Raw genomic sequence first — 25,944 nt, 5'->3', positions numbered from 1 at the left:
AAAGACTTTAGCAAATTAAAGCTGAAGGCCGAGGAAATATAATAGGTCGTTGCCTGGAGTCGGAAAGGTTTAATGCAAAGAAGATAGCCTGAGGGCAGCGTGGTAAAAAAGACTACAATTCCCAGTGGCTACATCATCTGAGAAGCGCTGCTTTCTGGGAGTCGTAGTATCTAAGAGCTGTGTCTGAATTATCGCGACTAAGGATAGCCTGTTAACATTTCAAACAGAGAGAAGTCGGTTTGAAACGGGCCTCTATCTCCATAATCGATCGCAAGCTTAAATATATATATATTTTTAAATACAAAAAAAATTGAAGAGACGCGACGCCTTTAAAACTATGCCTCGCTAATCGACGATTCCTACTCTAGGAATAGGTAGTTGATGTTTATGGGCTGGATCTTGAGGAAGGGCAGCCTCGTGGTCCCTTCTGGCTGAGGCCCGGGGAAAGAAAGCGGAAGCCCTGGGATCGACTGCATCTTTTCTCTGACACGTGCAGCTTCATTTTGAGATCCCCGTTTTTGTAGTACTGAAAGACCAGAGTGCCGATTGTCTGATTGTTACTCATACGTTTCTCTAGGTACGCCATGGCTCAGCTCCAGACACGCTTCTTCACTGACAACAAGAAGTAAGTGAGCGTACTCCCTCTCTCTCCCTTCCTCACTCCCTCCCCTCCCCCGCCCCGGGCCCCCGAATTCGTTCGTAGGACCTCTTCCTTGTGCATGCCTGGTTGTCTTTGCCGTCAATTTACCTGTTCCCTTTTTGACTGGATTCGTCGCTTCAGCGCGTTTTCTGCGGTACCTTGCGAGGACTTCTCTCCCATCGTTCCTGCCTAGCTTCTCAGGCTGTATATACTTTGAATTGTAAGGGTAGAGAGACCTGAAGGGTTTCAGGTTTGCTTCCTGAATGAAGTGCATTATGCAACTGAGCAGTGAACAACGGACCATATCGTTAGTCTGGCGGCTAGTGGTGGTGTCTGAAAACATGAACTTCGTTTTCTTAAGTAGGTGATAGATGATGTTTTTCCAAACCACGCTAGAAGGTGGAGCTCCCAATAGGGAGTTGGTAGAACTGATTTTTGATAAGACTGTGAGGTCAATTCAGTTATAATTTGGGGTATTTATATACATATATCTACACATATACGTATGCATGTTATATATGTGTGTGTATACATATATACACACCCGTATGTGTATACTTATATGTATATGAACATTTTACCAGTTTTACAAATGGTCCCCAGATACATAGCAATCGTTTGAAGCGTAATTGTATTCTGCTTCGTGGCATATATTACACTATTAATTTTTCTTTTTGTTTGCCTAGTCTCTTCAGCTATATTTTAAGTCTCCTGATGGTAGAGACTACGTTATGCTAATTGGATTGATTGAGTCAACAAATGTTTGTCTAGTTTTTCTGGTACTGATGATAAATAATAAATATAAGCTGTATTAACAAGTTAATGTCAGCTAAAAACTAAAACTGCAAGGAGATCCAGCCAGTCCATTCTGAAGGAGATCAGCCCTGGGATTTCTTTGGAAGGAATGATGCTAAAGCTGAAACTCCAGTACTTTGCCCACCTCATGCTAAGAGTTGACTCGTTGGAAAAGACGCTGATGCTGGGAGGGATTGGGGGCAAGAGGAGAAGGGGATGACAGAGGATGAGATGGCTGGATGGCATCACTGAGTCGATGGACGCGAGTCTGAGTGAACTCCGGGAGCTGGTGATGGACAGGGAGGCTTGGTGTGCTGCCATTCATGGGGTCGCAAAGAGTCGGACACGACTGAGCGACTGAACTAAACTGAACTGAACTGAAAAACTAAAAAACTCCCCCATCAATTAAGATTACATTTTTTATTCCTTGTTTGTAGTTTTATGAATTGAGCTGGTAAATCATACTCACACCTCTTGTACTGTTGCATACAGCATATATGAATTGTATTATCAATACAGATGAGTATATATACTTAGTCTAAATAGTTCTAAAGGAATAGGTGATGCAGTAGCATGACTGCTGTATTTTTTCTAATTAACAGGTTTATGGAGATTATTGTTGATTCACACAAAATTTTAAGAAATACTAGAGCAACTGCAACTCTATTTAAATTGCTGTGATAAATGGCTAAATGCCAAATGTGTGTATATGTGTTTGTTTATATATTTAGATTTCCACAAAAGTTAACAAAATCTAGAAATTAAACTTTCCTCTCCCTTTTATATAATATGTTCTGATCAGTAAAATGAAGGGGGAAAGTAGATTTATTCATGTATATGCATATAATTTGCCGTGAAGTGATAGGACCAGATGCCATGCTCTTAGTTTTTTGAGATTTGCCATCACTTCATGGCAAATAGAAGGGGAAACAGTGGAAACAATGGCAGACTATTTTTGGGGGCTCCAAGATCACTGAAGATAGTGACTGCAGCCATGAAATTTAAAGACACATACTCCTCAGAAGAAAAGTTATGACCAACCTAGACAGCATATTAAAAAAGAGACATTACTTTGCCAATAAAGGTTCGTCTAGTCAAGCCTCTGGTTTTTCCATATGGTAGTCATGTATGGATGTGAGAGTTGGACTATAAAGAAAGCTGAGCGCCAAAGAATTGATGCTTTTGAACTGTGGTGTTGGAGAAGACTCTTGAGAGTCCCTTGGACTGCAAGGAGATCCAACCAGTCCATCCTAAAGGAAATCAGTCCTAAATATTCATTGGAAGGACTGATGCTGAAGCTGAAACTCCAATCGTTTGGTCACCTGATTCGAAGAGCTGACTCATTTGAAGACTGATGCTGAGAAAGATTGAAGGCAGTAGGAGAAGGGGACGACAGAGGATGAGATGGTTGGATGACATCATCAACGGAATGGACATGAATTTGAGTAAACTCTGAGAATTAGTGATTGACAGGGAGGCCTGGTGTGTTGCAGTCCACGGGGTCACAAAGAGTCGGACACAACTCAGCGACTGAACTGAACTGATGCATATAATTTACATATGCATGTATGTTCATGTATAAGTGTGTGAATTATGCTTCTCTCCCCCTCCGCCACCCCCATCTTACTGACCAAAACAGTAAACCAACACTTCCAGTTTCTAGGTTTTGATACCTTTTGGAGAACCTAAATAAGTCCTTACTTTTTTCAACATGATAAATATATATCCACAGCCTTACTACTCAAAAAAGTATAGTTTGAAGGCCAGCGTCACTTGGGAGCTGGTTAGCAAAAGCACAATCTCAGACTTTACCTCAGATCTACTGATTTAGAATCTACATTTTAACAAGATTTGAAGCCTCTTCCCCTAACTCCCTTTGCTGCAGAAAGAGATTTCTTATAGATTTGATGAGCCCTGTAAGTTCTACCTAAACCTCTTTTACATTCTGCACAAATAAAACCGTAATTTAGACATTATGGAGACGTTTTTGGTTTTGGTTTTTGTAACAACTATTAAGCTGTAATTCACATATAGTAGATGTTACACATTTGAAGTGTTCAATTCACTAATTTTGAGTATATTTGTAGAATTGTGCAACCATCACCACAGAAAATTTTAGAACATTTTTCATCACTCTTTTGCTGTTGTTACCGTTTTCCCCCCACCCTTCCAAAAATTTCCAAATACCCCCAGCCCAGGGCAGTCACTTATTCAATTTTTGTCTCTAACATTTCCTATAAATGGAATGATATAATATGTGGTCCTTTGTGACTGGCTCCTTTCACTTAGTATGGTGCTTTTCAAGCCTTGTCCATGTTGTACTTCATTCCTTTTTACAGATGAATAATACTCCATTGTGTGGCTATACCACATTTTGTTTTCATTGTTCAGTTGATGGACTTCTAGGTTGTTATCACCTATTGGGGCTATTAAGAATAGTGGTAATGTGAACTATTTGTGCACAAGTTTTTGTGTGAACATATGTGTTTATTTTTCTTGGGTATGTACTTAGGACTGGAGTTGCTGAGTCAAGTGATAATTCCATGTTTAACTTTTTGAAGAACTGCCAGATTTTTCCAAAGCAATCGTACCATTTTACATTCCTGCCAGCAATGAATAAGTGTTTCTCCATTTACTCACCAACACTTAATATCTGTCTTTCTTGTTGTAAACATCCTGGTGGGTATGAAGTGATAACTCCTTGTGGTTTGATTTGCATTTCCTTGGTGACTAACAGTGCTCAACAACTTTTCATGTGCCTGTTGGTCATTTGTATGTTTTCTCTGGAGAAATATCTATTTTGATCCTTTGCCCATTTTAAAAATAGGGTTGTCTTTATTATTGAGTTATAAATGTTCTTTATATGTTCCAGATGCATGTTCCTTGTCAGATATGTGATTTGCAAGAATTTTCTCCCATTCTCTCAAAAGAGTTTCTGATCTGCCTGCTGTTGTGGGTGCCTCTAATCTAGTCACTGCAGTGCTGCCCCAGAGAGATCTAACGAAACAAAATTTTGATGATGTTTGTTATTTGACTTAGACAGTGGTTCCTCATTGCCTAAGGAAAGAAGTCAAAAGTACTGCATACAGCATCCAAGCCAATCCATGCACATCTTGTTAGCCTTGTCCTTGGTCACTGTCTAGAGTAAAATAACACTTTGGAATAGGTTGGTTGGGCAGTTTAATGACTTAGCTTTTTATTTGTGTATGCTGCTTTTTTGCACCCTTTCTTTCTGTCTTCCCCCGCGTCAGCCAGGGAAAACTTACTTTTCTATGTGTAGTGTAAGAGTGTTTTTCTTTTTTTATACATCCTTTCAGACTCTGCTCTCTCATCCTCCTTTTCTCTGGTTGAAATACCCTACTACTTCCTTGTTCTCTCATTTTATGTATTACTTATTACATTGTTCTTACACAGTTTCCTTGTATTTGTTTATTTATAAACCCTTTTCAAGTACAGAGACCACAGGTTAATTCATTTTTTGCTAACCCCATGTAGCAAAATGTCTGGCATGTATTAGATACCCAGTAAATGTTTGTTGAATGAATAAATGCGCGTTTGTTAAAATATTTGTAAACTTGATTTGATGTATCATTTCCTTTTTGTAGATATGCGGTAGATGATGTTCCCTTCTCCATACCTGCAGCGTCTGAAATTGCTGACCTTAGTAACATCATCAATAAATTGTTGGAGGCCAAAAATGGTAGGTATATACCATGAAATGTTAGGAGAGGGCAAAATGACTAACTAAATAAAGTACATCACATTGTTATTTATAGCCCTTTGGGGACATTATTCTATAATACTGCATGCATTTTATAGTGGTAAAATTTATAAATTATAACATATAATTTCCCTCCTACATGATAACTTTGAAAAATGTTTTAAATAAGTTTTTAGCGGAAAAAATCAGTTTAATCTGCTTTTAAGGCAATATGGAGAGAAGATGGTTGAGATTTAGGAATAAAGATTTTTAGGGTAAAAGTTCTTGATACAGAGATATTCGTATAGCATTTCCTATCGATATAATATAGAGATTCTGATGAATAGAATCATCAGACATCATTTCAAAGATGTCATATATCCTGCTCGCTGAAAAACTCTTTCAAACTAGAATAAGAATTATTTTCTTGGAATAGAGGCTTTGTAGTACGAGTACATGGTTTTGTTGTTACCCAAGTAAAAGTTGGACACAACTGAGCACTCAAGCAAATATTTGCATAGTTTTCTAAATTGTAGATGAACATTCATTTATCTTTTTGTATAAATCGAATAACTGTGTTACTGCTTTTGAGTTGAAGATGCAAATGATTCAGATTTTTTTTAAAAAACTTTATTTTGTAGTGGGGTGTAGCCAATTAACAATGTGATGATAGCTTTAGGGGAACCACAGAGACTCAGCTGCACATATACATGTATCCATTCTCCCACAAACTCCCCTTTCATCCAGACTGCCAGATAACATTGAGCAGAGTTCCATGTGCTGTACAATATCTCCTTGTTGGTTATCCATTTTAAACATAGCAGTATGTACACGTCCATCCCAAAGTCTCTAACTATCCCTTCCCACCAGTAAGCATAAGTTCGTTCTGTTAATTCTGTGATGCAGATTTTTAAAAAGCAACAAGACAGAGAGACGGGGAATTCTTTAAAAAAGAGTATAGCTAATAAATCAGATAGAATGAAGAATTTTTAGCATTTCGTAACTCCAGATGAAGTGATGGATTTAAGAACTGATCATCAGTAACGACTAAAGCCATTTATTAGGTAAAAGGCTAACAAAGAACATTGTGATGGATGGGAACCGACTGACATCCTCTGAACTCAGAGATAATTTAATATCGTAAAAAGAGTCACAGTGAAGTAGCGTGCTTCATGCGTGTGTGCAAAGACGCTTCAGTCGTGTCTGACTGTGACCCTATGGACTTGGACTGCCAGACTCCTTTGTCCATGGGATTCTCCAGACAAGAATACTGGAGTGGGTTGCCATGCCCTTCTCCAAGGGATCTTCCCAACCCTGGGATCAAACCCATGTCTCTTATGTCTCCTGCGTTGGCAGGCAGGTTCTTTACTACCTGCACCACCTGGGAAGCCCCCGCATGCTTCCTAATGTGATACAATAGGAAAAAATACTGTGTGTAAATATTTTGCCAAAAGTAAACCCAAAGTCTAATCAGGCATTTAGGTCTGCCTAATGTACAGGTTGTGTGTAGGTGGTAGAGAAACATGTTAAGGGATACCTTGGAGATTTAAACAACCAAAGCCAGAATGTGAGTATTAGACCCAATTTCTTCAGTAAATAAAAGGCAGAGGAAAAGAAGGATGGAGAACTGTTAAAAATATTAATCAGATATAATGTGAGGACTTTGGATGCCAATTCTAAAAAAACTCACTGTAAAAAGACACTTACAAAACAAGGAAATGCGAACATTGTCTGGCTTTATGATATTAAGAGAAATAATTTTTAACACTGTGACTTTTTATTTATTTATTTTTTTTTAAAACAACTTTATTTATTTATTTAGACTGCACTGGTCTTGGTTGTAGCACGCGGGTTTGGTTGCTCAACAGCATGTGGGATTTTAGTTCCCCAGCCAGGGATCAAACCCACGACCCCTGCACTGGAAGGCCAGTTCTTAGCCACTGGACCACCAGAGAAGTCCCCACTGTGACTTTTTAAAAGTCTTTATATTTTAGAGATACATACTGAAGCATTTACAGATGAAATTATATCATTTCTGAGTTTTGGTTTTAAATAAACCTGCAGAAGAGGAGGGGGAGGAGTACAGGTGATTGTCCATGAGTTGACAAAAGATTCAAATGAGGATTCATTATGTTATTGCTACTTTTGGGTATTTTGGGATTTTTCATAGAATACAAAGGTTTTTTTTACTCAGAATGGTTATACTATCCACAGTAAAAATATTAATACCAACAGAGCAAAGTATTTCTGTTCTTTAAAATCACATAATATGGAATACGTGGTCCTGTTGTACCATGGGGAAAGTCTAGGGAAACTTCGAGGCCACACTGGGATAATAGGTACCTGTTTGTTTTGGGTCTCTCATTTATGTCTGCCAATACCACTTCAGGTCCTAATACTGATAATTTTATTACGTATTTTCTGTAGAGTTCCACAAACATGTGGAGTTTGATTTCCTCATCAAGGGCCAGTTTCTACGAATGCCCTTGTTCAAACACATGGAACTGGAAAACATCTCATCAGTAAGTTCAAATGTTTACCTGCTCTATTTTACTGAAGGTATTACCAGATAATGTAGGAAAACTCCATTTAGAATCAACCTGAATCTACAGCAACCAAGAGCCTTTTGATTATTATTTTTTCCTAAAAATTTGAACCTCAGTTTCTGTACATTCAATTTTTAAATCCTCTCTTTTCTTCTAAGAGAAGAAAATTATTCAAAGAATGCAGATAAATGAATATGGAAAGATAATTTCATGTTTGTGAAGTTATCAAGAAACATATTAAGCAAATATGTTTACTACTAGTAAAGGTGTATAAAGTGATTGTACATATATATAAGCTTGTGGGTTGGGTTTATGTGATTTTTAGTGATTGCCCTCTTCCTCTAATTGTCAAACTTACCTTATTATTGCTTTTATAATTTAAAATATAAATTATAATTGCTTTTATAATTAAGGTGGCAATTTTTGAAACTGTAATTAACATATACATAAAATTTATCTTTTAACCATTTTTAAGTGTACAATTCATTAAGTACATTCCCAATGCTATGCAACCATCACCATTGTCCATTCCCAGAATTTTTTCATCATCTTAAAGAGAAGTTCTGTATCCATTAAATTATATGCTTTATGATTTTATAGTTTCTTATATTCTTTTTTTCCACTTTAAGCATAAGTTTTCCAAGATCATTAATATTTCTTAATATTACTCTTAGCATACTGTTAGGTCAAATAAAGTTTTTCACTTTCTATATGGCTCCAAAATTTTTGGATTTGGAAGAGGAATTATATGAAGGAGGTAAACTGGGGCTCCTTTATTTTCATAATATACTATTTAAAAACTGCACCACCTGATGGATTTCTGCTTTTTCTCTGTGACTAGGAAGAAGTTGTGGAACTAGAGTACGTGGAGAAGTACACTGCCCCTCAGCCGGAACAATGCATGTTCCATGATGACTGGATCAGTGCAATCGAAGGGACAGAGGAATGGTATTGCCAGATGAATGTTCTTGTTTTAAATGTAATATGTGAATATTTTTCTTTGATTGCCTGTTCTTTGTGAAAGTAATTTATATATATATATATACACACACACATACATATATATCTCGTCACCATGCCAAAGACCTTTAAATTTAGTATAGTCAAGAAGAAATATACCTATTAATAGGTTTTCTTTTCTGTCTCAAGATGTGATAGTGACACTTATCTTCCGAATATGTTGTGTCTCTTAGGGCATTTATTTGATTATGTTGGTTTTAAGACTAAGAATATAACTTGTTTCATAGAGGGGGAAAAAAACCTTTTCTAGCCACAGATCTGCTAACCTACTACCCTGAAGATGCAAGTCATGCTATTTTAGGGCTGAAAAGAACAGATTGGAATCAGAAGGTGTGACTGGGTTTAGAACAAAACCCTACTGGCCTTACTTGTAGAAAAACACATCAATAATGGATCGTAGTAGGAGTCTGCATTCAATGAATGTCTCCCCAGAGTTATTACATAGTTATGTTTTTATTGGTTTTACTTTTTACTTTAAATGGTTCTACTGGTTTTCTATTTAATGGTTTTCACTGGTTAAATACAAAGGACTATTAGGCTTTTCAAACAATTTGCTTAGCCTCCCTGGGAGTGGTAGTATTTTACAACAATAGTAAAAATGATATTTACGGTTTGTCAATTATATTTTTATTTTTAGGAGGGGGAAAATCCAAATGTAACGTCTTCTGATTTATTCTAGTGTGTTTTGAAGTCTTAATCTTTATATTAAAGGTTAGAAAATATAATTTGCAAGGTTTACTTTATCATTGCTTTAGAAATAAAATTGATTTCAGGGTTTGAAAAAGGTGCTTTTTGTATCTCATAGGACTCTTTTTTTTTTTCTCCTCATAGGATCTTGACTGGTTCTTATGATAAGACTTCTCGGATCTGGTCCTTGGAAGGAAAATCAATAATGACAATTGTGGGACATACAGATGTTGTAAAAGATGTGGCCTGGGTGAAAAAAGGTTAGGACTCTTTGCCTACACTGAGAGGAATCCTAGATAGGGAATTGGAAATAAGCCATTTTCAATGCTGGGGCAGAATTGGAACAGGATAGGAAATGTCTCATGCCTTAGTTATTATGGGGACTTTAAAATACCCAGTGTTTAAGAAAAGACATATTTTCTAAAAATCCGTGAATCAGTAGAAGTGAATCCTAAAATTATGTCTTGTAATATACATTTTCAAGTTAATAGTGAGTGTGTTAAATGCATATCTTTTTCATAGTTTTTTTTTTTTTTAACCTGCTCCACATGGCATGCAGGATCTTAGTTCTCTGACCAGGGATCAAACCTGCACCCCTTGCAGTGCAACTGCAGGATTTTAACACACTGGACCAGCAAGGAAGTCCCTATAGTATTTTTGAAGAATCTTCCCTTTTTACCATAAGCTAGTTTTTTTCCCAAAGGTCTTTTACCTTTTAAACATCTTTCTCAACAACCACAAAAAAACTTATTTCTTCAGTTTCAGAACACTGTAAAATTTTTGTACTAATTTGTTTCTTGTGTTCTCCTTTCTTAAGACAATTTGTCTTGTCTACTACTGAGTGCCTCTATGGATCAGACTATTCTCTTATGGGAGTGGAATGTGGAAAGGAACAAGGTGAAGGCTCTGCACTGCTGCAGGGGTCATGCTGGCAGTGTGGATTCCATAGCTGTGGACAGCACAGGAACCAAAGTAAGTAGCTATTGTGTTAGTAGTACTGTGTTCAGTTAGAATTTGAGATTCTTGTGCGAGTAAGTTCTTTTCTTCATAAAGTCACTGTGATTGGCCTACTTTTATAACAGCTGAAGAATATGATTTCAAACCAGAAGTAAATACTCATATGATTAGACATATCAAGACTCATTCCCTCCCTCTAGGTATCTTTGGTTTGGAATTTTATATAAACTGCAGAAATTTTAAGAACTCAGGTAAACAAGTAATTTCTTTGTGTAACCTTCCGTTTTCAGTCCTTCAACTACTCATAGTGCTGTCATCAGTTAAAAATGTCTAGCTGATCACCTAAGGCTTGGCGTACACTAAAGCTGGCGTTAATCGAGGTTGTTTTACAATTATTGCTGATCTACTCTGTATCATGACAGGATGGTAAAAGTTAAAACAAACCGTGAGGGCAACACAGTTTTTACTAAGAGGGGTTATAAACTCTTCATCTGAAAATTCTTCAAACCACAATTACGTATTCTAGATTTAAGACTGTTTCTTCAATAGTTCTTTGCCAGTTAGCATAGTAGAGGACATTTCTGCATTCAAAGATTGATGTGTATTCATTCTGAGCCATAATGAAGGTTTACATGTTGTTGAGTCGAACGCTAAGTGAATTAACTGTTCCCTGTCTCTTGGCTATAAGAGACAGAAACTCATCCTGAAATTTTTTAGCTTAAAAGATCTAAGGAAGGAGTGATGAATCACATCATGCGCAGGGTGATGATCGTTTTCAAACTAGTGGAGTAGAAGCTCGAATGTGGCATACCTCCTCCTTCTCTTGTCTCCCCATATTGACTTCATTTTCTCACCTCAAACTGGTTTCCGTACATGGCAATAAAACCTAGCCTTCGGTATTCCCAGGTTTTACACCCTGTACTGTCTCTGGGAGATGAATAACTTCAACTCTCTAGAACACAAGTTTTCCCAAAACAGGCTCTGAAGGAGGAAGAGACTTATTGGCACAGCGTCGGTCAGTGGCCCACCCTGATCTAAGCAACCGTGACCAGGGTATAGGTCCCGTAAGAATGGTAGTTCTTTAAACTGCCATGAGATTGAGGATACAACTTCCCAGAGACTAGGAAGACAAGCAAAAAGACGATGCCATAGTCGTAAGGATTTCATGGCAAAGTAAAGGTTTCAAGTTAAATAGCAGGGGGAAAAAAGGCAAATAATATGATGGATTATATTTCATCCTGTTTTTCCCTTCATTTTCTTTAGTTTTGCAGTGGCTCCTGGGATAAGATGCTAAAGATTTGGTCTACAGGTAAATGAAATATTTCTTCTACTTTCTCTTATTAGTGGTATTTTAAGAATTACAATGTAAAAAAAGACTTTTTTAGCCCATAATTTGCCATAAAAATTGGACCATGGCATTTGGGTCACAAAGTACTATATGCATGCTTAGTCGCTTCAATCGTGTCTGACTCTTTGTACCCATGGACTGTAGGCCGTCAGAATGCAAATGGGATTCTCCCGGCAAGAATACTGGAGGGTGTTGTCATGCCCTCCTGCAGGGTATCTTCCTGACCCAGGGATCAAACCCAAGTCTCTTACATCTCCTGCACTGGCAGGTGGGTTCTTTACCACTATTGCCACCTGGGAAGCCCAAAACAAAGTACTATAGTAGAGAGAAAAATTACTAATTTCTGTCTTTCTGCCCCACCACTCCCTTATTTATTGGGTAGTGTCACTGAATCCCTGCAAGTATCAGTGACACGTCTGGTGCAGTGGGACTTAACTGCCTTAGTTCTCAGAGTTCCCTTATTCAGAAACCTGGAAATAACTAATCTTCTGAGTCATATTGATACTTTAGTATTAGAGAAATTTCTTAGTTAAGGTGGCTTAGTTTAAATAATTTTTTTAATACAATTTTACTGAACTTTCTTACTTTGAAAAAATAGAAGGAACAATCAGAGGGAAAGGGGGGCTCAAGGAAGGTTCCTTGATAATAGTAAGAAAACACTTCTGGAAGAAAAGAAGGGGAAAAACCCACATATGTTTTAAAGAATAGTAGTACAGAACTATTTCTTGCAAAGGTTAACAGAATATCTCTGCTAACTTTTGAGGAAATTGCTCTATTGCTACTGTACAATTTCCCTCATAGCTCAGTTGGTAAAGAATCTTCCTGCAGTGAAGGAGACCAGGGTTCGATTCCTGGGTCAGGAAGATTCCCTGGAGAAGGAAATGGCAACCCATTCTAGTATCCTTGCCCGGAGAATCCCATGGACAGAGGAGCCTGGTGGGCTACAGTCCATGGGGTCGCAAGAGTCAGACACGACTCGGAGACTAAACTGCCATCCCCACCCTAAATTCAGTTCACAGAGTAGAAGTGGAGAGGGGAAGATAATCAAGAAAAGCCTAAACAGTTTTAAATAATTATGTGTAAGATGGCAGGAAATACAAACCCATTTTAGTTTATTTTTTTCCCAAAAATTCATTAAAGCAAGCAGTTTTGAGGCAAAACATTTATGGAGGAATTTTTCCTTTTGTGAAATACTTTTTGATAGTGCTGGGTAGATGACATATAAATGAATAGTTACCGTTAAGATGCTTATAGTCATTCTGGGAAAAGCACATGACATTTATAAACAGTTACAAAACATTAAACTCTATGGTTTGTTTATCTGGGTTTCCTACCTAGCCAAATGCTGGATAACAAAGTTTTTTGTTTTTGTTCTTTAAAACAAAACTATGAAACACTTTTATTGATAGGAAAGTAAAATAGGTCTTCCCATGTGGCTCAGTGGTAAAGAATCCACCTGCCAGTGCAGGAGATACGTGGGTTTGATCCCTGATCTGGGAAGAGTCCGCATGCTGCAGAGCAGCTAAGCCCATGGATCACAACTATTGAGCCCGTGCTCTAGAGCCCAGGGGCTGAACTCATGAGCCTGCACACCCGAGAGCCTGGCACTGCAACCAGAGAGTAGCCTCTGCTCACTGCAGCTAGAGAAAAGGCCATGCAGCAGTGAGGACCCAGCACAGCCAAAAATAAATACATAAAATTAATTTTTTTTAATGCAGTAAAAATAAAAGTGAAATAGTCAAGAAAAATAAAGATGGCTGGAATGTATGTCCTTTTAACATGTTTATTTACCATATCATTCCCTTTAAATACACTCTTGTCAAAACTCTCCTACAACTAAAGTAGTAAGCAACTTTTCATAGATCTGGTAACTGATGAAGGTTGATAATGATAATCCTTATAAGATACCAAACTGGTTAGATTTTAGGATTTTAATGTACTTTATTTTTTGCTTTTTCCTTTTGGAAGATTGGTAACCAATGTATTGTTTTTAGATAGGATTTTCCATTAACCAATATAAAAAAAAATATATTCATTCCTAACCAGTTGAGATAACATGAAGTATATGCCCAGAAATATAAGAATCCTTTGAGATTGTCTGTAATTAATATTTACTTTAAATTTTAAATTTATCATATCTACTTCTCTATGATGTAGTTCCTACAGATGAAGAAGATGAAATGGAAGAATCCACAAATCGACCAAGAAAGAAACAGAAAACAGAGCAGTTGGGACTAACAAGGGTAAGTATTCGTGAGAACTGACGGTACTTTACTGTACTTAGTTTCCTTTTGTCTTGGTACTTCAACCATAATTAGACTTTCTTTTAGTAGATTACTAAATTTTTATTATGAAACTGCTGCATTTTGAGTCACTGAATATAATGGCATTAAGCTTTTTACACTGTTCATGAGGTTCTCACGGGAAGTATACAGGAGTGGTTTGCCATTCCCTCCTTCAGTGGATCACATTTTGTCACAACTCTCCAGTATGACCTGTCTGTCTTGGATGGCCCTGCACGGCATGCCTCATCACTTTATTCAGGGGAGCAGATCTTGTAAACAGAGCGCCTGAAGAACTGTGGCCAGAAGTTCGTAATATCGTACAGGAGGCAGCAAACAAAACCATCCCAAAGAAAAATGTAAGAAGGCAAAGTGGTTGTGTATAGCAGGGGAAAGAAGAGAAGCAAAAAAGCAAGGGAGAAAGGGAAAGTTACACCCAACTAAATGCAGAGTTCCGAGAACAGCAGAGGCAAGAAGGCCTTTTTCAATGAACAGTGCAAAGAAATAGAGGAAAACAATAGAAGGGGAACAATTAGAGATCTCTTCAGGAAAACTGGAAATATCAAAGTAACATTTCATCCGAAGATGGGCATGGGTACAATGAAGGACAAAAATGGTAAAGACCTAATAGAAGCATAAGGCATCAAGAAGAGATGACAAGAACACACAGAAGAACTGTACAGAAAAGATCTTAATAACCCTGATAACTACGAGGGTGTGATCACTCACCTAGAGCCAGATATTCTAGAGTGTGAAATCAAGTGGGCCTTAGGAAGCACTACTGCCAATAAAGCTAGTGCAAGTGATGGAATTCCAGCAGAGCTATTTAAAATCCTAAAAGATGATGCTATAAAAGTGCTACACTCAGTATGTCAGGAAATTTGGAAAACCCAGCAATGGCCACAGGACTGGAATAGGTCAATCCTCATCCCAATTCCCAAGAAAGGCAATACTAAAGAATGTTCAAACTATTGTAAAATTGCACTCATCTCCCATGCTAGTAAGATTATACTCAAAATCCTTCAAGCTAGGCTTCAGCAGTACGTGAACTGAGAGCTTCAGGTGTTCAAGCTGTGTTTAGAAAAGGCAGAGGGACCTCAGAGATCAAATTACCAACATTTGCTGGATCATTGAGAAAGCAAGGGAATTCCAGAAAAATATCTACCTCTGTTTCATAGACTACACTAAAGCCTCTGACAGTGTGGATCACAATAAACTGTGGGAAATTCTTAAAGAGATAGGAACAGACCATCTTACCTGTCTCCTGAGAAACTTGTATGCGGGTCAAGAAGTAACAGATTCTTGTATGGAACAAATGACTGGTTCGGGATTGAGAAAGGAGTACAACAAAACTGTTTATTGTCACCCTCTTTATTTAACTTACATGCAGAGCACCTCGTGCAAAATGCCAGGCTGGATGAGTTACAAGCTGGAATCAAGATTGCTGGGAGAAATATCAACAACCTCAGATATGCGAATAATACCACTCTAATGGCAGAAAGCAAAGAGGAACTAAAGAGCCTCTTGATGAGGGTGAAGAAAGAGACTGAAAAAGCCGGTTTAAAACTCAGTATTAAAAAACTGAGATTGTGGCATCCAGTCCCATCAGTTCATGGCAAACAGAAGGGGAAAATATGGAAGCAGTGACAGATTTCCTCTTCTTGAGCTCTAAAATCACTGCAGATGGTGCCTATAGCCATGAAATTAGAAGATGGTTGCTTCTTGGCAGGAAAGCTATGACAAACGTGGACAGTGTGTTGAAAAGCAAAGATATCACTTTGCTGATAAGGGTCTGTATAGTCAAGACTATGGTCTTTCCAGTAGTCATATACGAACATGAGAGCTGGACCATAAGGAGGGTTGAAGAATTGATGCTTTCGAACTGTGGTGCTGGAGAAGACTCTTGAAAGTCCTGTGGACAGCAAGGAGATCAAACCAGTCAATCTTAAGTCACCCCTGAATACTCATTGGAAGGACTGATGCTGAAGCTGAAGTTCCAATACTTTCGCCACCTGATGCAAACAGCCAACTCATTGGAAAAAACCCTGATGCTAGGAAAGATTGAAGGCAGAAGGAGAAGACAGCAACAGAGAATGAGATAGCTGGATGGCATTACCGATTCAATGGACGTGAACTTGGGCAAGCTCCGGGGAGATGGTAAGGGACAGGGAGACCTGCCGTGCTGTAGTCCATGGGGTTGTAAGAGTTGGACATAACTTGGCAACTAAACAACAACAAAAAGCTAGGCTTACAGGTTGGTAGGTTATTTAGCTATTTTATTTGATCTCATGGTGAATTTTAAAGTAAGATCTTTTAATTGTTAGAGCTTACACAAAGTTAAATATCTCATTACCTAACTGTTGAATGATAATGTTTCACAGACGTAAAAAACAAAATTATGTTTACCAAAAGGGAAAAGGTGGTGGTTGGGGTGGGACACGTTAGGAGTTTAGGATTAGCCGACTACTATATATAACAACAAGGTCTTAACTGTATAGGACAGGAAACTATATTCAATATCTTGTAATAAACTATAATGGAAAAGAATCTGAAAAAGAATATGTAACTGAATCACTTTGTTATATACCAGAAACTAACAAACATTGTAAATCAACTATACTTCAATTTTAAAAGTAGTAATAATATTAATGTTTCATACATCAAAGATGTAATTCTAGTACATCTCCTAAATCACTAGAAATCAAGAGTTCTGAAGTTTTGATTCCGTCATTTCACTAGTATAGCCAATTAAATTACACTCAGAAAGTTCATTCATATTTGCTCTGTTCCTTTAGAAGGATATTTATTATGATCTGCATGAATTAATATACTAAATGAGAGGAACAATACTGAGTCAGATGTAGGAAATCATATTTTTTTCTTTCATTATCTCACAGCTTTAATGGATATGCAGTGAATTAGGTACACATTTGCACCTTAATTCTTATAGTCCCCAATAAAAAGATAGCTTATAAAGTTGTTGAAAATGAGGAATAAAGTATGATCACAAATAATTCATCAAACTCAGGTACACAGCAATAAATAGTAGCACTTACTGTTTTCAATAGGAAATAGTGATTTACAATTTATACATTTAAACACAGACTGCTGAATTGCAAGTGGAATGATTCGCAACTCAGCTTCCTTATCATTTTTCTCATAGGACAAATTAAAATTATAAATGCCTTATCAATTGGATAATGTGCCAGTGGCAATTTATTGATGCATATATCTGATCAACCTTTAAAGAATATGTCTTGAGTAGAAAAAGAGTTCTTGAATGATCAAAATTCTTTACTCCTAAGGCAGCTTTTTTAAAAACCTTTATATTAATTAAAGTTTGGCATACATATAGTGAAGTATGCAGCTCAATGAATTTTTAGTTGTGTATATGCAAGTAATCACTATCCAAAGCAAAACATCAAGAATTACCAACACCTCCTAGAAGACTCTCTCTAGGCTCCCTTGAAATCAGTAGCCTCCTAAAAGTGATCATTCTTCTGACTTATATCACTTAGATTAGTTTCATCTAGCTTTATACTTCATATATAGGGGCATGCTGCTGCTGCTGCTGCTGCTAAGTCGCCTCAGTCGTGTCCGACTCTGTGTGACCCCATAGACAGCAGCCCACCAGGCTCCCCCGTCCCTGGGACTCTCCAGGCAAGAGTACTGAAGTGGGTTGCCATTGCCTTCTCCGATAGCTCATTTTTAATCACACTTTGCAGATAATATGTTTTTATAAATTGAAGCTTTGTGGCAATTATGTATCAAGCAGGTTTGTTGGTATATTTCCAACAGCATTCATCACTTCATGTCTGTGTCACACTTTGATATCAATAAATCTCATAATATCTCAGACATTTTTAAAAATTAATGTATTTATTTTTTGGCTGCACCAAACAGCATCTGAGATCCTAGTTCCCCGACCAGGGATCCAATCTGCAACCCCTGCATTGGAAGCGCAGCGTCTTAACCCCTGGTTGTTCAGTCGATCAGTCATGCCTGACTCTTTGCAACCTCATGGACTGCAGCATGCCAGGCTTTCCTGTCCTTCACTGTCCTTAACCACTGGACCACCATGAGAAATCCTCAGACTTTTAAATTATTATTATTGTGATCTGTGATCTTTTTTTATTATAGAATTTTATTTATTTATTTATGGTTACCCTGGGTCTTTGTTGCTGAGCAGGCTTTCTCTAGTTGCGAAGAGCAGAGGGCTACTCTTGATTGTGCCTGCAGGGGCTTCTCCTGTTGTGGAGCACAGGCTGTAGGTGAACAGGCTTCAGTAGTTGCAGCACGCAGGCTCAGTAGTTGTGGCGCACGGGCTTAGCTGCTCTGCAGCATGTGGCATCTTCCCGGACTAGGGATCAAACCCACGTCTCCTGCATTGGCAGGCAAATTGCCATGCACTGCATCACCAGGGAAGTCCTGATCAGTGGTCTTTGACGTTACCATTGTAATTGCTTTGGCGTGCCATGAACCATGCCTCTGTAAGACAGTGAACTTAATCAGTAAATGTGTATGTCCTGACTGCTCCACTGACAAGCTCCTCCCCCATTTCTGTCTCCCTCCTTGGGCCTCCCTATTCCTGAGAGTCGACAATATTGAAATCAGGCCAGTTAAAAACCCCCACAGTGGACTCTAGGTGTTGAAGGGAAAGGCAGTGTCTCATGTCTCACATTTTAAACCAAAAGCTGGAAATGATTAAGCTTAGTGAAGAAGGCATGTCAAAAGCTGAGAAGCCAAAAAGCTAGGACTCTTGTACCAGTTAGCCAAATTGTGAATGCAGAGAAAAAGTAGAAGAGCTATTTGAAGTGAAAATCAGAAATAATAGGAAAAGTTGGGTTGTGAAGACTAAAATAAGACAAATTTCAAAAATAGTTGTCTTCTCTCTAGATTTCTTTCTAGTATTTGACTTCTCTTAACACGAATAACATTCTCAATCAGTTCATTTAATGGTCATTTGTTTCATATTAATACATTAACATACGATAGGGTTTTTTCTACATTTTTTTCTCAAAATGGCTTTTCTCCAGTATCATTCTACTGAATATAGAAGGGAAAGGCTACCCATGCTGGGGTCCAGCCCCGGTGGATCCAGGGAATTCGAAGTGGGGACGGCGTTGGCGAGGGAAAAACTTATTTATTTATTAACATAAGATTAGATTAGGAAGAAATAGTATAGTAGGGAAATTAAGTGGAGAAAAGAGGCTGATTAACTTGGTTTACATGGAAAACCAATAAAGTTCCAGACAAGGAACTTGCACCATCTACGTTAGGCCGCCGGCACCTTGGGCTCTCTCTCTCACGGATCTGAAAAGCCAGGACAAGTAAGTAGACATGGAGAGCCTCCACGTTCCAAAGGAATTCAGCCTGAAATTAGAGTAAAGAGGAGACACGGGGGAAACCACTCCTGCCAATGACTGGCCCCCCCTCTATTGTCCTTCAAGGCCTTTTATACATTTGATTTTACATAGAGATCAATGGGTAATACAAAATTATGCAGCGTTAGCAGCCCAGACTCTTTCTGTATATCTTTTTGTATACAGAAGGTCTCAGGTGATTTACATTATCTTCTGGCCAAGAGGCTTGTTAACACTTTTTGGCTCTCTTCCTTAATGAATGTTAATCTCGTTTCCCCTGAAGTGTTTTTCTTTAATCTGCATCTCCTTAAAGCACTAAAGTTACACCTCTATAGAACCGAGGCGCAGTGGGTTATAACAAAGAAGGTACTTAACTCAAAGATCTAATGTTGCTACTTGTTTTTTCTATATACCAACTATATCAACAAGTAAAAGATATGAAAATTTGGCAGCAAGACTCAGTCCTATTCTAATGATTTTGACTCCTCGGAAGCCCTTGCATTCCTAGGATGTTTTAAGCCTCCTGTGCCTCCTGCGGTCAGGAGGCCTCAAACAATCACACGCGCAGCTGTACGAGTCCTGCAGGCAGGCTAGAAAGCCGTCAGAGGGGTTTTTGGATTGAAACACCCTTTCAAATGCAGAAGACTAAAGCCTTGAGATGACTTTTTCCAGGCAGGCATATTCTTATTTTGAGGGGTACACACTCAGGAAATACCAGGGGGAAACCTGAGATCTGACTTGACCTTGCCCATCAGATCTCTGCCGCATGACCTTGTCACAGGTGGGATTCCTCACGCTGGCTCCCGGCATACCCACTCCAGTATTCTGGCCTGGAGAATTCCATGGACTGTATAGGGCACGGGGTTGCAAAGAGTCGGACACAACTGTGTCACTTTCACTTTCATTCTACTGAAGTTTGTTTGCAGTTAACAGTGCCAAAGTTGACTTTTCTACCTCTTTTTTTTAAAAAATTTACATCCTTGGTGGCTCAGCAGTGAAGAATCTGCCTGCCAATACAGGAGACACTAGTTCAGTCCCTGGGTCAGGAAGATCCCCTGTTGAAGAAAATGGCAATCCATTTCAGTATTCTTACTTGAGAAATCCCATAGATGGAGGAGTCTGGCAGGCTACAGTCCATGGGTTCACAGAGTCAGATACAACTTAGCAACTGAACAACAAAAACAAGAAAATTCACTCTTTTTGGTGTACAGCTTTTGAGTTTTGGTAAATACATATAATATGTAACTAATACATATTCAAGATATGGAACAGTTTGCCATCCCCTAAAACTCACGTTGCGCATTTGTAGTCAACCTTTTCTATTTATATACTCTTAACAACTACTATCTAATCTTCATTCCTAGAATTTTTTTAGAATATCATATAAGTAGGATCACACAGTATGTAGCCTTTCGCATCAAGGTTTTTTTTCCCCCACATAATATATTTGAGGGGAACAACAAAGATTCATCCAAGTTATTGGGTATATCATGGTTTGTGCTGTGCCTTGTCGCTCAGTAGTGTCCAACTCTTTGCAACCCCATGGTCTGTAGCCCACCAGGCTACTCTGTCCATAGGGATTCTCTAGGCAAGACTACTGGAGCAGGTTGCCATGCCCTCCTCCAGGAGATCTTCCCAGCCGAGGGATCAAACCCAAGTCTCCCACATTGCAGGCAGATTCTTCACCGTCTGAGCCACCAGGGAAGCACCATGTCATGGTTTATTTATATTCCTTTCAAATTCTGAGTAGCATTCTATTGTATGGATATATTGTACAACAGTTGGTTTAATCATTCACCAGTTGAAGGATATTTGGGTTGTTTCTGGTTTGACAGTTATGAATAAAACTGCTAGAAACACTTGTGGGCAGTTTTTTGTATGAACCTAAGTTTCCATTTTTCTTGAAAAGTCCTCATTTTTCAATTCCAATTCCATACCTAGGAATGGAATTGCTTATTCATTTAAGTCTGCCCATCATTTTACATGTCATTTCCTATCCTGGAGTCTCTGATTATCTCTATGTTACCTTACTTTAATTTTGGATCACAACAGAGGCTGCCCTGTTCCTCACTTCTCTATCAGGTTGCTTTACCTCTTTCAGGAAAATTTTAGAGCTGGAAAAGAGATTGTAGGGATCATTTGGTCCAGGAGGTGGCAAATAACAGCCCAACAGGAGCTCTCACTCTGGCCTATTTTTGTGCTATAGAGAGCTGAGGGATTTTTACATTTTTAACAGGCTTTAAAAACAAAGAGGAATATGCAGAAGAGACTGTATGTGGCCTGGAAAGGCTAAAATTTTTTTTCTTTCTGGACCTTTATCAAAAAACTTTGCTGATGTCTGATCTGGTGTAATTCCCTTAACATGTAAGGAAGTGAAATGTAACAGAGTTAAAAAAGTATCCCTCATTTAAGAACTCTTTCCCTCAGAACTCTTTCCCTCTTTCTTTTACATTTTCCTTGTGTTTAATACAGACACCTTACCTAGTTTGAGGATTTTAATTTGAGAGGGACATTAGAGATTTTGGAGTTTTAATAAATGAACCAGGGACATTATTTAAAGATTGGATGCTGAAGAAATGAGGCGGTGAGAATAACTTATTGAAATTAATAAACCTGGAAGAGTCATGTAGAAAATGGCAGCACGTTAGCTCAAACCTACATCTTTCTGCCCCCAGGGCTTTTTCTTCTAGCTTCTACATGTGACATGTTTGTCAACTGGGAAACTTTAGTGTCGATATTAATATCCCTGAAAATGAAAAGTAGAGCAGATGGAGTAGCAACAGAATCTTGTGGAAAGACTACAAATTTTGGAGTAATATTTGGGTTCAAACTCAAATCTGCCATCTTTAAGCAGCATGACCTTGGGCAAGTTATCTTTCTCAACTGAAGTGTCTCTTAGAGGGTTGCTGTAAAGATGAAATAGGGCAGGACAGGTGGGCTAACGTACCTGACAAAATATCTGGCATATGGGTTTCAGAAGTAATAGCTACTATTATTTTTTGATCACTCTGAACTGAAAATGCTTTCCCTTTTGGGTGTCTTTTCATTTCTAGACTCCCATTGTGACCCTCTCTGGCCACAAGGAAGCCATTTCCTCAGTTCTGTGGTCAGATGCTGAAGAAATCTGCAGTGCGTCTTGGGACCACACGATTAAAGTATGGGATGTTGAGTCTGGCAGTCTAAAGTCAACTTTGGTAAGACTTATAAATTCAGTGCTTCTCTGATAGAGCTTTTTAAAAAAAAAATTTACTTATTTTAACTTTGAGCTTTTAAGTGGTAAACTTCTAGGAGATGATCACTTTTAGCCTACTCTGGTTACATGTTCTTTCCTTTTTTTTTCCGCTTCCCAGACAGGAAATAAAGTGTTTAATTGTATCTCCTATTCTCCACTTTGTAAACGTTTAGCATCTGGAAGTACAGATAGGCATATCAGACTGTGGGATCCCCGAACTAAAGGTGAGTTATGTAAATCTCCAGGAGAAAACATGGGTGAATAACATCAATGTCTCTTCTCACTAGAGCTGTATATGAAAGACCAGTTCAGTTCAGTCGCTCAGTCATGTCCAACTCTTTGCAACCCCATGAATCGCAGCACACCAGGCCTCCCTGTCCATCACCACCTCCCGGAGTTCACTCAAACTCATGTCCATCGAGTCCGTGATGCCATCCAGCCATCTCATCCTCTGTCGTCCCCTTCTCCTCCTGCCCCCAATCCCTCCCAGCATCAGAGTCTTTTCCAATGAGTCAACTCTTTGCATGAGGTGGCCAAAGTATTGGAGTTTCAGCTTTAGCATCAGTCCTTCCAAAGAACACCCAGGACTGATCTCCTTTAGGATGGACTGGTTGGATCTCCTTGCAGTCCAAGGGACTCTCAAGAGTCTTCTCCAACACCACAGTTCAAAAGCATCAATTCTTCGACGCTCAGCTTTCTCCACAGTCCAACTCTCACATCCATACATGACCACAGGAAAAACCATAGCCTTGACTAGACGGACCTTTGAAAGATGATTTTCTAGAAATTTGACGTGGGGTGCGAGGGAGGTGTTCTGCCTACTTCTCTTTTCTAAAATTTTATAATCATTATCTGTTTTGTTTTGTTCAGATGGTTCTTTGGTGTCACTGTCCCTAACCTCACACACAGGTTGGGTAACATCAGTAAAGTGGTCTCCTACCCATGAACAGCAGCTCATTTCTGGTTCTTTAGATAACATGGTTAAGCTGTGGGATACCAGAAGGTAATTCCTGTTTATGATTAATAAAAGAAGTATATCAATTGCCTGTTGAATACAAAGAAAATGAACACTGAAATAACTATCCAAAAGCAGAACGGTGAAAAACATGTTCTTGGTCATATGTCCTGAAATGATACTTAATTGGTATCAAAAAGGAAGGCCAGGATCAAAGGAATTTTCTCAATATGTTATCTTTTGCATTCTGGATGAATTTATGATAGTTTTATCTTTTGCCAAAAAAAAAACACACAAGTTTATGAAATCCATCTTTCTCACCTCGTTACATAAAATAGCAAAAAAGAATCCTGAGCCTTAATATGACAAAGAATTGGAAGGCAAGTGGCCTAAATGAATGAAACTGATCAAATTAGAAATTAGGTTAATAGGAAATTAAATAAAAAAATATATTTTAAAGATAAAAATTTACAGATTCCTTTCTTTACTTAGGGCTACAATAATAATATATGCAAAGGCCTCCAAGAGAATGTATATATAATTTATTTACATATTTCTACAAGTAGAATGGAGAGGCAATAACCAAACCCATAATCTGTTAATGATACAGGGAGAGACAGTCAAGAAACACTCAGAATTTTAAGATTAAGTGGTTACTGGGACAAGGATGGCAAACTAAAATTTTCAGAAGCGTGTAAGTGATTATGCACATATATTTGTTTAATACTATGAAATGCATATAACACGTTAATATTTTCATCTTTAGTTGTAAGGCTCCTCTCTATGATCTGGCTGCTCATGAAGACAAAGTTCTGAGTGTAGACTGGACAGACTCAGGGGTAAGAATTTATCAGTTATTTGATAGAGAGGAAACTATATTATTAGAATAAGTTTATTGTTTGTATTCACAGTTATTAGTTTCAATGTATCTGATATTTATAATTCTGTATTCTAAGTTAATACTCATAAAACCTCATCATTTAAAGAAGAAAAAAGTATCCTTTACTATTAGGAGTAGAAAAATTTGAATATTTTGAAGCAAGTTTTTTTTCTCAAGAGTATTTTTAATAAAATTTTTACATCCATAAACTTGCTGCTTCAGATTGTGTCAAAGTATTTCCTACTTAGAAAAATGTTATATAATATGGCTATATTATAAAATGTACTTAATTACACTTTAGTTATTTTATTGCCTAAGAACTCTTTCTAAATACAGGTAGGTCCTAGGGCTATTTGAAAAATCTGTAATACCCACTTATCTATAAACAATTAATGTGCTGTTCTTTACAAACTTAATTTTCTTGAACAGGTAAAACTATATTACCCTTCAAACTTTTCATAGAAAGTATGATAGCATATTATGCCTTAGCCAAATTAAAATCATCACTTTTAAAGTGTTAATATACTGTGTATATATGTGTGTGTGTGTGTGCTATAGTAGTGAAATTTGATGCAATTGGCCCATCTGAGTATTAACTGTCAGTGCAAGTTAATTGCTTATCTGTAATTCTTTCTGTAATCAGAATATCTACTGATAGTTTAATTAGGTTTAGCTATCATATGATATAATTGTATTTACTTCTGTGTTTGTTTCTTCCCCTCTCGCTTTATGCAGTTACTTCTCAGTGGAGGAGCAGACAATAAATTGTATTCCTACAGATATTCACCTACGACTTCCCATGTGGGGGCATGAAAGTGAAAGATAAATCTGACTACAGAGGTTCCTTCTGTAAACAAAATCAATAGAGAATACTCAGCTAACACCAAGACAGATACAGGAAGCAGCCTTTTAGATTAAAGTTAATATACTGTTTCCCCCTTGATGATAGTGTTATCACTGTCTTTTTATTTTGTATTTATTATACAACAGTTGTGTTTATTAAATATAAAACATGGCCTGCATTCTCTACCTTATGAAAACCTTTGAAATTAAACTGAGTTTTTAATTTTTCTTCTAAAGGTATTGGTTTGAATTACGATTTGCTTTTGAAGTCCTATAAAAGTATGTATTAAAAGTTCAGTAATTGTTCACATTTTTATTTCTGAGGGAGAAACTTCACTCTTTAAAGTTAGCGTTTAAGAAAAGCATCTAAAAAGTAATAAATTTTAACAGAAAAAATCAGAAATACAATCTGTGTTTGGTAAAAATGTGATTCTGTAACTGTAATAATGTTCTTTGTAAGTATTCAGAACATTAAAACATGTAGATGTTGCCAGTTATTAAGAATTTGTTGAAATATTTTAAGTGAAGTACTTTGTTTTAAAGATAAGTCAGGGCAGTTCCCTAGCGACCCAGTGGTTAGGACACCATGTTCGAAATGCTGGGGGCCAGGGCTCTGTCCCTGATTAGAGAACTAAGATCCCACAAGTTGCATAATGTGGCCAAAAATATAATAAATAAAAGATTTTAAAAATACAT

General features: G+C 37.7%; 1 protein-coding gene across 1 annotated transcript; it reads left to right on the top strand.

The window, feature by feature from the left end:
- The first annotated feature begins 418 nt into the window (after nucleotides 1–418).
- WDR12 (WD repeat domain 12) lies at nucleotides 419–25,427 on the top strand. Its single transcript, XM_052662838.1, has 13 exons — nucleotides 419–625; nucleotides 5,041–5,135; nucleotides 7,563–7,657; nucleotides 8,523–8,629; nucleotides 9,533–9,648; nucleotides 10,206–10,360; nucleotides 11,609–11,654; nucleotides 13,851–13,936; nucleotides 22,392–22,532; nucleotides 22,689–22,794; nucleotides 23,441–23,573; nucleotides 24,292–24,364; nucleotides 25,141–25,427. Exons 1-13 carry the CDS (start codon nucleotides 585–587, stop codon nucleotides 25,216–25,218), a joined length of 1,272 nt encoding a protein of 423 aa, XP_052518798.1. The 5' UTR covers nucleotides 419–584; the 3' UTR covers nucleotides 25,219–25,427.
- Nucleotides 25,428–25,944: the final 517 nt, after the last annotated feature.

The sequence above is a fragment of the Budorcas taxicolor genome, chromosome 2, assembly GCF_023091745.1.
Source record: "Budorcas taxicolor isolate Tak-1 chromosome 2, Takin1.1, whole genome shotgun sequence".
NCBI classification, from domain to species: domain Eukaryota; kingdom Metazoa; phylum Chordata; class Mammalia; order Artiodactyla; family Bovidae; genus Budorcas; species Budorcas taxicolor.
Note: the sequence above shows the minus strand (reverse complement) of the source record. Positions and strands in the feature narration are given on the sequence as shown.

Excerpts from the sequence above, each read along its gene's own strand:
- WDR12 (XM_052662838.1), top strand. The coding sequence starts at position 585 with ATGGCTCAGCTCCAGACACGCTTCTTCACTGACAACAAGAA. Across the intron at positions 13,937-22,391 it reads AGCAGTTGGGACTAACAAGG|ACTCCCATTGTGACCCTCTC; the intron begins GTAAGTATTCGT and ends TTTCATTTCTAG. Across the intron at positions 22,533-22,688 it reads GCAGTCTAAAGTCAACTTTG|ACAGGAAATAAAGTGTTTAA; the intron begins GTAAGACTTATA and ends TCCGCTTCCCAG.